At 34.6% G+C, this 15,355-nt stretch overlaps 1 protein-coding gene across 1 annotated transcript in view; it reads right to left on the reverse strand.

The window, feature by feature from the left end:
• CNTLN (centlein) overlaps positions 1-15,355 on the reverse strand; it is a 174,571-nt gene that overhangs the window by 64,819 nt on the left and 94,397 nt on the right. The window contains 5 exon segments of the mRNA XM_054289514.1: positions 498-610; positions 3,196-3,646; positions 3,649-3,703; positions 6,530-6,621; positions 11,982-12,031. Of these exon segments, the coding sequence (XP_054145489.1) occupies positions 498-610; positions 3,196-3,646; positions 3,649-3,703; positions 6,530-6,621; positions 11,982-12,031 (761 nt within the window).

The following is a 15,355-nucleotide window of genomic DNA, read 5'->3' on the forward strand; positions in this document are numbered from 1 at the left end:
ATGTGCTGCTGGGGGGAAGGAGGTAGAGCTGGCAAAGAGGGAGGAGTGGGAATAAAGTGGTTTTAAGGTCTTATTTTATTTCTCATTATCCTCCTCTGATTTTGTTAGTAAAAAAATTTAATTTATATGTCTAATTCAAGTTTGGCAGTATTTGATGACTGATCTCTTTCTATCCCTATCTGAGCCCACAAACCATTTGTTATACATTCTCTCCCCTGTCCAGCTATGGAGACAGATGAACAAGAGGCTTTGGTGGATGCCTGGCATCTAAACAGTATGAATTCATGATAGCAGACTTACTGTTCAGAAAATATTCTAAAATATAATGAATCCACCCACTGAATATCTGGAAACAGGTTTACACTTCTATATTGAGAGTCAAATTAACTAAAAGCAGACAGCAGTGCTAATATTAAACTCCATAACTCCATCCATGAGAACAAAACAATAGATGCCTTTTTATAATATTCCTCATTTTGGACTTCTAAATGAAGCACATTGCAGAGCTTTTTTTTCTTCTTGTTTACTTCTGTCTGGCAGTGGATCAGTGTTTTGCACTGTCTTCCTAATCACTGTTTCCAAACTTTCAGAAGTTGCTATTTCAGAGTCACTAAAGCAGCACATGTAGGAAAACAAAATACAAACAAAACCAAAAAACCAACCAAATAAAAAAAACCCAAACAACAACAACAAAAACCAAAACAAAACCAACCCCCCCCTAAAAACATCAAAACCAAAATCAATCTAAATATTAAACACTCCAGAGTTAATGCATAAGCACAAAGAAATAAACTTTACAAATACAATAAAGTAAAAATCTATCTCTGAAATAATTTTATCAAGTTCTACTCTGTCAATGCAATCTCACTTTACAATGCAGAGGCCTGAGACTTCAGCTGCTTCTTAAGACAACTTTTGTGACAACTCACAGAAGTGAAATAAATGAAAAATACTTGACTGTACTTCTAGAATGTGAATGGCTCATAAACTACTAAATTTCTACTTTCCTTCATTTTCACATTTTACAATATAACATGTAAATGCACAATTCTTAAAAACATTTTGTTTCACTTTATTTATAGTGTTGACTGAGACAAACTCAGAAATCACAATTCAGTGAAAGCTCTATTCACCACCCCTTTTGAATGCCCTTAAATTCTGTAAACTTGTTAATCCTTTCACTGAGATTCCTGCCATGCAGAGAAACTGGACCTGAAACTTTAAATCTTCTTACAATTTTTCCTTAGAATTACACTCAATGTACTCGTAATTTCCAGTTTTTCACTGCCTTACCCCACATTGTCATTTGCTTTCTTATATTCAGGGAAGTTTACTTTGAAGTCTTGGATATATCCTCTTCTATAACATCAGGGGGTATAAATCATCATTTGTGTGAGTGGATTTGTGAAGGACTCCCTAAACAGAAGGCTAGTTTGATTTGTTACTTTTTAAACCAAGGTATTTAACACAGCGTAACTGAGCTCAAATGAAGTTACATCACCATAAAAAATCCATGGTTTAGAGATGCATTTACTTAACCAGAGAAAAGGCCTCAAACTGACGAGTTAACACATAAACATGTTTATACTTTTTAAAACCTGTCCTGACACATTGGTATGTCTCACTGATTTATGAGAACAAAATCAATGCATTGGTTTAAAAGAGCTGGTGTACAGCCACAGAGACATTTCTAACTACATACACATTTCCCTCACCTGCTTTAAGGAATGTTCTATTTAGAAAATTGAAGGCTTGCATTTAAAACCTCAGAGCCAGCTACTAGAAATAAAGAATCGTATAAATAAGCAGAAGAGGAAACTAAGATACTTCCCTAAGTTGTTGAAACTTCAACACCTTGAAACTTCAACAATATTCACTGTTCTATGACAAGAGTTCTCTAACCCAACATTTGTACAATTATTAAAAGCTGTATTTACATCTAGCCACAAGTTAAGCTATGTAAACACTTTTCATTTCAAATTATAAGTGGAATGACAATGTGCTTGCTCAATGTTTTTCTTAAAGAGAGCAACATAGCAAATTAAATACTCACTAATTACAACATGTATACATGTTTCCACATGTGCAAACATGTATGTTTCTTATTAAAATCAGATCTGCAATATTTTATTATACATAAAAAACCCCCAACCTTTACATTAATGACAACAACTGACTAAGTACATGTTTCCTAATTTGTTTTCTCCCTCTAGATACTGTGTTCAGGACCCCCCTATTTTGCATGGGGAGAAGTAGTAGAAAGGCTTTATTTGCCACTGTTGATTTGCTCCATATGACACATAGAGCCAGTATAAAGCCTATGAAGACAATTCTGTTTTCTTTACTCTTTTCCCATGCTTCCTGTATCTTGGAATATATAAGACATACAGGCTTGAGAAATTTCTTTGCTTGTTTCTTAGAACAATGTCCTGAAAGACAAGGAGTGATAACCATTTACCTAGTGGCTAACTGCTGCCTCCTCAAGTATATGGGGACATAATAAGAAGAAGCAAAAATTCTTATTGTTTATATGACATTTGCCAGTGGAATTTTCTGAGAGCCTTTTGATTCATGACTGGGATTGTATGTGGTAACCATCACCTTTAAAGATTTTTAACCATCATTCAATTAAAGTTAGTACAATGACTGCATAAAACATACAGGAAATAATTAGTGTGGATGGTTCTTAATTTAAAGGATGTTAAACAGCTTGTAGACATCTGCTAGCAAGCTGAAATGGGTCATTCAAAATTTATCTAACTAAATTAAGGGGAAAAAATGTTTCTCCTCCCGGGTCGGCATGTCACAAGATAACTAAACCGACTTACTAGGCTTGCCTGGGAATCCTTAGCTGTCAGTGGTGAATATGCAAAAGGCCAGCAAATTAAATCAACCTGCCAAACTGTCAATTTCAAGCCTCATGACTGCATGAAAATAGCATCACTGGAAGAAATCAAGCATTGCCTTCTTTTGGGTTTCCTGGCACCTATTCAAATACTCATGCAGTTGTGGCTAATTTCGCATGCAAATTTCAGTCAATAAGCTCCGAACAAGACCTCCCAAGATATTTCAAAGGATCTGACAGTATTTTTTTTGAATACCAAATCAACAGTAGTTGAAATTCAATCTCCATTTGCTAGTGCTTTACATATGCACAGTGTCCCCTCTACAGGGCTAAGTTAATGAGAGCCGTACCTGCTTTCACTCACATCCTCCCAGCCGTCCTTACTGAAGTTCTCAAACACATTACTCATAACCTTGATGGACTGTTTGAGAAAAGCTCCATGATGTCCCAAAGAGCTCTTTTTCTTGGCTGTTTTTAATTTAACCTTGGTGCCTGTTATCTTGCAATTACATTACCCAGAGATTGCCACTGCTTTGGCTTTATCCAGCAAACACTTCTGCTCCTGCGCTTGACTCAGCAAATCTTCACTTTCATTTCTCAACCTGTTAGCTTCTGTCACTTGCCTCTTCAAAGAGGCAGCTTCTTTTTCCTTCTCATCAATCATGGATTGAAGTTCTTTTTTTACCTCAAAAATCCTCTTAAGTAGTGTTTCCAGCTCTCTTTTTCTTGTGTCTGCATCTTTCTTTTGCACTTTTAAAGATTCTTTCAAATACACTTTCTCATTCAGTAAGTCTTTATTTACTTCTGTTTCTTTAATTCCTCTTCAATAGCTTTGAATCTTCTTTCTAGTTGTTGTACCTAAAAAAGGCAATTTTAGCATTTACAATATTTCAGCCTGTCTTGAAAAACTCCAAACTGTGTTTTCAGATATATTTATTATGGGACAATAATGTCACATGAAGAGCAAGGACAAAAGCTATCTGTAGTCCTTAATTTTAAAATAACTTTACGTAGTGCAGATTAAAACATTTTAGCTGCAATAATGCAGCTGTTGAACAAAGGGCAGATGGTAAAAGAACTTAAAATTCCAGGCAAAATGACACAGAAGTTTAAGTATACCATGCTAATGAATCTTCCTTATGCATCTTGAGCTCATTACTGATTTTGTTATACATACTAATTGAATTTAAAAAAACATTTTCAGAAAGAATACTACTCTGAAATGTAGACAGTTTTGCACTATCTATCTGAAGCAACAAGTTCTTTCAAGTGTTGTAAATACAGAAATAAAATATTAATTTGATCTTTCAAAAAGCCCCGAACAAATCCTAGCAAGAGATATCAGAAACTCAGCACCTAAAATATGGAAGCCAGTGTGTGTTTTCTATTCACAGAGATGAAAAATCTATCCCGTTACAATAAAGAGACTAATTTGCCAAGTTCCTCACAAAAATTTTGTGGAAAACATAATTATACCTATGTTTTGCTTCTGAAGTCCTTTGAGGTTTATGGATATTGAAGTCCATTCACAATAAACTGACTCTCTGTGATGTTATTGAATATCCATATAAAGGACAATTCCAGAAATAAGGGGCAATTTAATTTTAGCAGATACTAATCTGATTATTTAGTCTATGAGACATCCCCAGAAACTTGAAAAGGGCATCAGAGCAAGTTTTGTGCTCAGTAATGACTTACTCCAATACTTGGAGAAATATTTTTGGATGGTTTTGTGCAAGCTCAATCCCCACTCTTTCACTAAGGAGTATGTCAGAGATTCTAGGTTTCTCTGTACATTGTTAGGAAAGACTGTTTTTTCTAGGAGCTACACGAGCGTATGTATGGCTAACTTGAACTCCCAGCCTTGTAAAATACTGGCCAGTTTGTAGCAATACAAAATGTCAAAACTATCTTTGACACTGAAAATATTGAAACTCTATTATTTCTGTAAGTTTTTACTTTTAGTTTTTTACAACAACATTTTGCCAACACTTAAATTATTTTAAAATTTATTAAATGTTGTACAAAGTGGGTACTACAGATATGATTCAGCGAAATGACAGCTCTTGATGTACAGGGCAAATTAGAACAAGAGCTGCTCAAACTTCATACGTATTTGTGAACTGGATACTAAACACATGAGTTTGATAGGAAATCTTTAATATGAAGAGACAACACATTATGGCTACATAAAGTTAATGGGTGAAAGTAGAAATAAAAGGGATTTTTTTTCAAACGCTTTAGTGAAACAAAGGGTTATAATTAAAATCATTGCTTGTACATTCCACCCCTATGTCAATGTGCTATACCAATACCTTTCTTCAATCATCTTCCTAAACTGAGATTCTGCTACTGTTTTCTCAGTTCTTTAAAGGAACCTTTTGCACTCAGTAGCACTTAAAGTCATGCATGACAGCTGGAAGGAAATAAACAATAAATAGCTTCTACACCTATCCCTAAGGTACCATCATAACTCTGTATATCCATAGAGATAAAAATTATGTAGTACCTGGCAAACAAAATTATAGTTCTGAAATACAGATGATAAGCAAGCATAAACTGTGACATTTCAGATGGTAGCATTCATATTATTTCAATTACTCACTCTACCTTAAGATAAATGAATGTGAGCACTTCCTATTCTGTGTGTTATTATTTTAACATGATGTTTGTCATTCAGTAATAACGAGATGACAGCCTTCATTGCCTGACCATATGGCAAGTGTTACAAGTATATGCAATCACATCATCTGCTGTAAATTACCATACTTCCTACAAGTTAATTCACAGATAAAAAATAAATAGACATACCTGAACTGACATTCAACGTTATAGATTTGTGTTTATTCAATTTAAGCATGCTTTTAAAGATTTATAAGTAATTAAACAAATAGTTTTGTAAAATGACAAACAAAAGGCATGATACTGTTTGAAGGATGGTTTTTCTTTGCAAGCAAACAAAACATATGGTAAAATACAAGTGAGCCCTCTTAAGTGAACACCTGTTAACATACTAAACTACTTGTGTATATTACAAGTATCAATACAAATACCAACTAGTTAAGAACATCCCATCACTGTATGAGGCAAAGCCTGTAGAATGTTAAGCAATAAAGATAAAATACATACCATTATTTGTTAAGCTAGAGAACACTACATGCATATAGTACTATCCTGTAAAAAGTGATAGACGCACACATGTAGAAAATATTTGTACATGAAACATTGTGCTAAAATTTAAATACAACAAACAGTGAATTTATCATTATTATGCATCAATTCCATTCTGTAGAGAAGCTCTATGGATATTAACACCTGATATCATCTCAAGTTAAATACCCAGCAAAGGTATTAAGGTTTCTGAAGTTAAGGGGTAAAATGATATTTACAATTTAGATAATCTGTTAGCTTTTAGCATTACACCCCTAAATACTCTTTTAATTTTTTCTGACACGATCCATGTTTATCTTACATAACATTCACAGCTACTTCCCTAGAATTAATTTCTGAGCAAAATTTCTTAAAGCCACATTTTTAAATTTTGAAGGAAAATGATGGCTTAAATTCGTGAGTACTGACACTTAAGTATACATACATACATACATATATATACATATATATATGTATATATATATATGATTCTTTTATAAAATTCAGATCTGTTTGTTGGGGTTGGTATCTTACATTCTGTAGCATCTCATGAGAAACTTCTCTCATATATCTCTTTGGAGTATTACCCTTGACCCCATTATCTTCACTAAGTTTAAAAAGTGGCTCTATCAGAAAATAAATAACACATCTCTATAATATAATAAATAAAATACATTATGACACCTAGTATTTCACTAAAACAATCCATAGACATTTTAAGGAAATGCATTCTTTACTTCTGTAATTATTTATAATGTGGTCTATTTTCTTAACAAGCTTTTTGGTCAGTTTCTAAAGTGACCTCTCTTCAAAGTGTTCTGTCACATAATTATTAATCTCTGTAGCATCACAGTATGTTTTTTTCAGAGTACAAGCTTTTCAAAGGCACAATAGATCTGGGGGTTAAAGACACTGTACTTTCATTCCAATTTTTATTCTTTTACAGACTATTCCCTCTATGCCTTAAAAGCAGAATTCATTGCCGTTTTATCTACACAGTCACTATCAGTTTTGTTCTCTAGGTCTTGTCCCCTGCTAGGAGGATCAGAGTGATTGGTGAACAAAGCAAACAGTAACTGAATTAGGATGGATGAAAAGTTTAAACCTTGGTTTTTGTTAAGTTAAAGATCATGTACTTCACTAGATAAATCACACAAATCATTCGACTGAAATACTGTGAGATCATAACAATTAGAAATTGATACAGCTAATAACAGCCGAATCAAATCTAAGCATCACAGCTATACACTTTAGATACTAAAAAATCCCGAGTTAAAAATCAGACTTATTCATTGAAAAAAACGCTTAAAAGTTCCAATACACGTGGTCATTCAGAAATCAAGAGTTTAGCATTCACAAATTGCCCACTGCTCTTAGAAATGAGCAATTACACACATCAGAAGGATTTCATCTTAGAATATGAAATATTGCATTATAGAACAAATAAATCCCAATACTCTAAAAGCACCACAATATTAGTATTTCTTTTTTGGTCCTTCTTTCCCCCAAACGAACTTAAAGAATTAATCTTAAGGGATAAATATCTGCGCTACATGGTGGAGGTCTGCTTTAGAAGCAATATTTTAAACTACAAGCAGACACTGCAGGTCACTTAAAAACTTTTGATTTATAAACAAAGCAAGTGTAGAAGAAAACAGTGTTACTCTCTGTAGATTCACAATCCTCTTGATATAAACAGTGACTAACAAGTTTGTTAGAGTGAATTAGACCTTTCTTTTGTCTTTGGAACATGTCATGGCCAATTAATACTTCTGTATTCATGAAGTAAATGGAACACTATTCTAAAGATAATAAAAGCTGAAAAAGGTAAAACTATGCATCTGGGGAATATGTACCTTTACCTTGATATTAATATGTTAGTTCCCATGTTACTTCAGACTACAGTCCCCCAGCACAGTGGTACTGCATACATTTAGAACATTCTTTAAGTAACACACAAAGATAATATGAACATGCTTTTCATCTTTTTCTAAATATTCACTCATTTGAATGCCTGTTGTAGCTTTTATATCAGCATTTACTGTACTCCACTGAAAAGAAAAATTATTTCCCATAGCCAAAGAAACTGATCAAAGCACACAAGGTGTTATGTTTATTATGTGGATGTATTAAAATGCAATTTAAAACTCTATAAATAGACATATTATATGCAGATAGTAAAGAATACCACTGCAAAAGGGATAGAAAAGACTATACATGTTCAGTATTACCAAAGGAGACACAAGTAACATAAACTGAAGTGTAGCCAAAGGTCACTGAAACTTAACCCTTTCTATTGAGCAGAAAATATATGGCCCATTCAAGCCCCTTTTCCCCTCCTCCCTTCTAATTGTTATGCAATTGTTCTTAGGAATTGGTTAGCGAGGCAGTGAAACAGCATCACCTGTAACTGTCCGTCTAGGATAGCAGAAAGATACATTATATCAGTCTACCCAGCAAGATATGCTCTACCTGTCATACTTCTACATAAAAAAATAACATCTTCTCCCTCAAGGAATAGACCCACAAGTCATAAAGCCAACTATCTTCAGTCATCAAATTACCATGGTCTTACATAAGCACAGTTACATCCCACTGAGAAAACATAGTTAACTGTCAGCCTTAGAACGTAAAACTTAATTCCTTATTAATAGTCATCAAATCTGATGATTTAGTTCAACACCACTGCCAAAATGGTACTTGAACTGTGAAACTATAGTACACTATAGTATTTGTAGAACGCTTGCTTACACAAAGAAAAAAAACACCCTTAAAAAAAAAAACGACACAATAAAGCACTGTCATAGTCACTTAAAAAGAAACCTATACAAACCATCAAAGGAATGACATTTTTGTGTGCAGTACACGCCAGGTAAAGGATTTCCCTAACAAAAAAGGCTCCAGGGTGCACAAAGCCACTGTGTTACTGACTCCAGTGGTAGGCACTCATTCTCCTGGGTAGAAAGAAACTTCTGGTGGGAAACACCAGGGTGAAGACCAGAGGGAATGCCCCATGCCTATATACTGAGGACACAGTATATTCAGGAGTCTCAGAATGAAAGAGGTCTTCAAACTGCCTCCTTGGAGAAACAGCAGGCCAACAGTGCACTGCTTCTAAAGAAGGCATTTGCTATTTTTCTGAATAGGATTTGATGGATCTACTCTCCTGCTTTTGGAGGAAATGGCATAACTACCTACCAACACATCCTTTACCTTCATAAACAAATAAGGGCACAAATAGCATGAATAGTGAATTTGGATTTGATGACTACCAGTAATAACTGGGCAACAGAATAAGAATGGAAAGAAATTGGGAATGGCAGGAACAGTTTCCTTTTCCCTTGACCCACTTCATCTTTGACCAACAGGATCTGAAAAGTTGTATGGTAGAACAACAAAACCATCCATTACTTCTTCTGACAAACACAAGTGATACCCAACAAAGACAGACAATTTTAATGCAGGAAAGCTCAGTCTCTTTTTACAGATTTTATCCCTTGATTTCAGAATGCTTGATGAAAACAGGTACCTATCTGCTAAGGTGAAAGTGAATTCCAACATCGTTCATAAACTGGGGAAATTGACATCAGGTTTCCTTTTATAAAGTAAAACATACTGAAATTATGAATGACATGTATTTACACCATATCAAGTTTGGATTCCCAGCAAATTACTGATAACAGACATGAGGTTGTATTTTTATTTAGGAAGAAGACATTTAACCTCCTTTTTAAGGCAGAGGGCATATGCACTTTCTGAGAACATGAGTAAGGATTTTTAACATTACATTCCTTTATGCTCAAAGATGGACATCCAGCTTCAGTCATTATGGTGCAACCTTCTAGAAAATCTCAAAAAATACATGTGTCATGACTGCAACTCCCTTCGATTTTCAAGGGGAACAATAAGGAAATTACTTTTTAGACAGCATGTGAGCAACTATTTTCTTACACTTCAATTGGTAAAAAATTTGAAACAGCTAGAATCATCTCAGTCTTTTGTGTTAATAGGAAGGTTTTGTTAATATATATCTTTGGACTTGAATCTTATGAGACATTTCCTTTTCATTTAAATGATAACCAGAACAACACAGACTGAAAAAGGTAGATAAAATTTGCCTGGAACACTTCACTAGTAATTTAAACATTTTTCTCAGTCCCCAGAAAAGAATAGCTAATCATTGTACTAATTACAAAATCAGAAGTGTGCATCCACCCACACATTTTTAAAAGAGCATATGTTTACCGGAAAAGAAAACAAAAAAAAAAAAGGAAGAAAATTCTAATTGTTAAAAGACTAAACATGTCAAGAACTGGCAGTTCTGACTGTTTTTTGGAAAATTACAGATACTGCTCAGCAGGCCCCTAACTCCTTCTCACCATTGGTTATCTTTCCCCTTCTCTTTCTGCAAAGACTTACTGAATTGGAAAAAACCAAAGAAGTGCTTCTTAAAGTCAGTATTTAAACATCCGGTTCTGTGGCTATGAACACAACACATAAATAGTACGAAAGGAAAAGGCAACTTTCAGTTTTCAGCAGCTTGATACTCCCACCTAATTTTAAAGACAGAATTTTAAAGTTAAGGAAAAAGAATTTGTATTTTTTCATTCAAGTAGTCAACATTTTCACAAAAAATAGAAAACAGCCACCAGGAGAAAACTGCAATAAAGAATGGTAAGGCTTTACTGCTAAGAATGTGTAGAGTACTTCTCCAAGTTTTCTACTTACTTCCTTTGCACAATACTGTGCATGAAGAATTCACCACAGATGCAATGTCCAGATGGACTGTAATTATGCACTCTTGAATATTTCTCCCAGAATATTCAGGAACAGCTCATAATACGCAGAATCAGAGGAGTGATGGAGAGGCAGTGGCAATATATTACCTATCTGACTGACAAAGACTCATCTTCACAGAACCATCAACTACTGCAAAGATTATAAAGGTAGAAAAGATACTCATGATCAATTCTTATAATTTCACCATTTTGATTATTTTCAAATTCAGATATTTTGTGAGACTAGAATTAAAAGAGATGTCTGAATAAGCGTGAAATTTCTGTATCAGTATATTTCATAAATAGGCAGAATATACATATTAGTTGCAAATGTATTAATGTGTATTTATTCATATAAATTGTCAGATTTAATAGATGTGTAGACAAATAATGAGCAAACATACTTTCACATGCATGGCCATATGATTACAAAATACACATTCATGAAAAAGAAATCAATCTTTGGAGAAAAAATAACCTTATATAAAAAATTCATAATCTGACAGACTACTGTACTGGGTTTGAGTGGCCAAGTTTTGGTAGTAGGAGGACCTACAGGAGTGGCTTCTGTGAGAAGCTACGAGAAGCTTCTTCCATGTCCAGCACAGCCAATCCCCGGCAGCTTCAAGATGGACCCACTGCTGACCAAGGCTGGGCCAATCAGCGTTGACAGTAACATGGTAACATAATTAAGAAGGAAAAAAAGTGATTGTAGATGTAACTGTGGGCAGAGAAGAGCAGAGACAGAATATGTGAGAGGAACAACTCTGCAGACACGGGAGACACCCCCGCTGGAGCAGGGGAAGGAGTCCCCTTCCTGAGCAGTGGGAGAAACAACATGTGATGAACTGACCATAACCCCCATGCCCTGTCTCCAAGCGCTGCTGGGGGGAAGGAGGTAGAGCTGGCAAAGAGGGAGGGATGAGAAGAAGGTGGTTTTAATATTATTTTTTACTTTTCCTTTGATTTTTTAGTAATAAATTCGATTAATATCCTGAAGCTGAGTCTGTTTTGCCCATGACAGTATCTCAGCCCATGAACCCTTCATTATATTTTCTCTCCCCTGTCCAGCTGTAGAGGAAAGTGATAGAGAGGCTTTGGTACCTGCCTGGCATCCAGCCAGGCTCAACCCACTCAAACTACATACAAAGGTATAAAATACTATACCCTTCATTTTTTGCTGTAAGTATAGTTCCTGTATTGTGAACTTACAGAATGGTGTATTTTCATCTGATCCAATTCTTTCTTAAGATTCAGTCTACAAAAGAGGAAATAAAAAAATTAGGTATAATCACACAGATGCCACTAAAATGATTTCAGAAATTAATCCAAACCCACACCAATATATTACTGGGAATAAAGTTATCGACACCCAGGAATTAGTTCTAATTTGAACACTTAGCATTACTTCAAATGTAAGGAGTCCTTCATACAACAGCTTTTTAAAATGTGTAAATCATATGAATTTCCAAAATTCAGACACAACGCTGATTGTAACATACACTAAGAAGTTTCAGCCCATCTTTTTTAGGCAAGAAAATATTTGAGATTAAAAGAAGACTGGTAGGAGGTAAAATCCTATTAAGAGGTAGATAAATACTCTGTCTCAGGGGAAATTTCCAGCCAAACTCATGAAGATATGTCTTATGATCTAGCAACTATTCAAGAAACTTATAAACAAAATCATTCCTCCCATTTTCCAGCCCTGATGGACTACCATATTACTACCATAGTTTATTCTGTAATATCAACCAGCTAAGCTCTGCACAATAAATTGAATTACTCTTTCTTCAATTTAATAAAATTGCATATAAATAAAGTTGCCAGGATACCAATACTAAAGTTTCAAAGTCAAATTGGGAAATGCTAGAAAGAAAGACATTATTTAAATTGTTCGTTTAAACTTGTGTTTTCTGACATATTCTCTAAATATATAGTTGTACACTATTTCAGCAAGAAAACCCACACCTGTTTCAGCCAAAGGTCATACAATACACAAAACAGAGCACAGTCATTTAATAGGTAGCTTCTGCTTAAAATATAAATGCATTTCATGCACAAATACACATTATTCTAGCTCTATTGGGAAAGTTTCACTGCTAGTGTTCTCACTTATTTCAGTTGTACTCCAAACAGCAGCACCTACTCCACAGAAAATTTATGCTTTTCCCTACTTTGCCATCTGAAATAAGGCACTAAAAAAATCTGGCCAAAATATTTGCCAACTTAAGGAAAGGACTTAAAAAAGAAGTCATTTAATATACACACTACATTAAAGCACATTGCAAGTCAAGTGCACCTCTGACTCAGCTGTAAAACATAAATTACAGAGAAAATTATAAACATGAAAAGTTAAACTAACTTGCTTAGCATGACACATGGGAAATCCAGCTATGTTTGGGATCACTTATCTGCCTTCACAGGTTGATATTCTTTGCTGTCCTTTCATCTTCCAAAACTCAGTCAACATCAGTTCCTATTACAGACTTCAGTGGCTTTTGTCTCCACATTGTCTTAAGTCTTCACAGCATGTTGGCTTTTTGCATAGAATGGCAAAATATTTCATTGAAAAAACATTGCTTATGAAATTAAAGACTCGAATCAACATGACATAGTTCCTGCCTGAATCTCTATCTTCTGAAACAGTTAGTTTTCAACTTTAAAATCATTATTTGAATGAACACGTTTATGAGCAAATGTACTGCCTCTGTAAACACTAATTGACAAGCATGCACTATAGTGATTGTACAAGATTTTTAAGAGTGAACTTCTACACATATCTTTTCTTTTTGGTTGATGAAAGACATGCAGAAGTAAACTAGTTATATTAAATAAGTTAAGAGGAAGTTCATAGTCAGAATACCTGAAGTGCCTCCAAATAAATTCATTTATCTATGAAATAATCTCCAACTGAAATTATGATTTATCTAAGATGGAAAAATTTTAGTCAAGTCCAAACCAAAAATTTCTATGTGCAATACAAGAATCAACTCACGCAATCAATGGCTAGATGAATGTTATAAATGCCCACATGGGTTAGCCAGTGCCAAGTCCAACCATCAGCAGTACTATGCCTCCCACAGAGGCAAAAGCAGATGCTATTCAAGAAAGAATAGAAGCCTAACAGTTTGTGCAGTGTGATTCCAATTTTTCATCCTGGAAGTGGCACATTCTTTATTTCTTCTGCTTTCCCAGTTGCTAAAAGGACCTTTCCTCCAATCCCAGAGCAAAAAAAATTTCTTTATAACCTTTCATGTGGAGCTCTGTTAACGGCAATTGAAAAAATACTCATCAGATTACTGTTACCACACAGTTTTGTCACCCTTCTGCAATTCCAGCAGGTTAACGAAGCAGGATTTTCCTTTACAGAAGCCACACTAATGCTTCCGCAGTAAAACTGCATTGATTTGTGCTTAGTGGTAGTCCTCTCTATGGTGCTCTTTTCTGGTTGTTTGGTTTCGGTTTTTTTTTACTTTCTCCCTTTCACGCTCTTTTTCCTAAAAACTGACTACCATTTTCAAGGTATGGAAGCAGCCATGTCACTGCAGCTCCCTCTGGAGCCCATTGTGCAGTTGGGAGTTATAGCAGCAAACTGCCAGTCCATTGGCTGCTAACAGTTAGGTTAATTTCATACTTACTGCTTGTAAATATATTGAAGTTCATGTTCTTCACTCACACCTCTGTGAGTGAAGAATATATATATATATATATTCAATATATTTACATATATTGAAAATATATATATAAATATATATTCATTATATATATTCAATATATATACATATTTCAATACATTTACAAGCAACTACTCTACTTGACCTCATAATTGCTGTACAAATACTTCAAATAGGTCTAATGCCTTTGATCTATCTGCTGCAAAGCATACACAAGTTGTTGGCGTCTTCATCTTCCATTTAGCATGGAAACATACAATCACAGCATGGTTTGGATTGAAAGACATCTTAATGATCATCAAATATGAAATATTGACCAAGGAAAAGACTGTTCTTTTAGGCTTTGTAAATCCAGTGTATCATTTTACACTGTTATCATTGAGCAAACCTATTAACTTCCTTATTGTCTTCTTTTTCACTCTATTTAAGCAAAATTTTACTGTAATAGCTTAAGCTTTGAAAACAACTATTCAAGACCCTTTTTAGGCTTCTCAACTTCCCACCTGCATTTCTCCTGTCTCTGTTTACTGGTCCTACCTGTTTCTCAGCAATGCAAGTGCAAGCTCAAGTTTTAAATGCTGACCTTTTCCATGTAAGTGCCATTAAAACTTTTGCAGTCTCTAAAGCGAGCTTCTTAAGACTCTTTGGGGATGGGGGGGGGGGGGTTTGGAACTATTTTATTTTAGCTTTTTTTTTCAAATTGTAGCACATATTTCAGTTGGGTGTCAGCTACAGTATTTTCTTAACAGTATCCAACAAATGTTTCTTTTCTGCTGGCTCTAGTGCACAGTTGAAGATTTTTTGACTAGTTGCTTCATTTTCATTTTACTGGTTTCCTTTCTGGAAAGTGAGTATCCCTAGGCCAATTGATTTGTTCCACTCTCTTCTGATATTATTTAAATTAAAAC

This window comes from Melozone crissalis, unplaced genomic scaffold, assembly GCF_028551555.1.
Source record: "Melozone crissalis strain CALT ecotype California unplaced genomic scaffold, PUWL_Pcris_2 ptg000005l_1, whole genome shotgun sequence".
Classification (NCBI taxonomy): domain Eukaryota; kingdom Metazoa; phylum Chordata; class Aves; order Passeriformes; family Passerellidae; genus Melozone; species Melozone crissalis.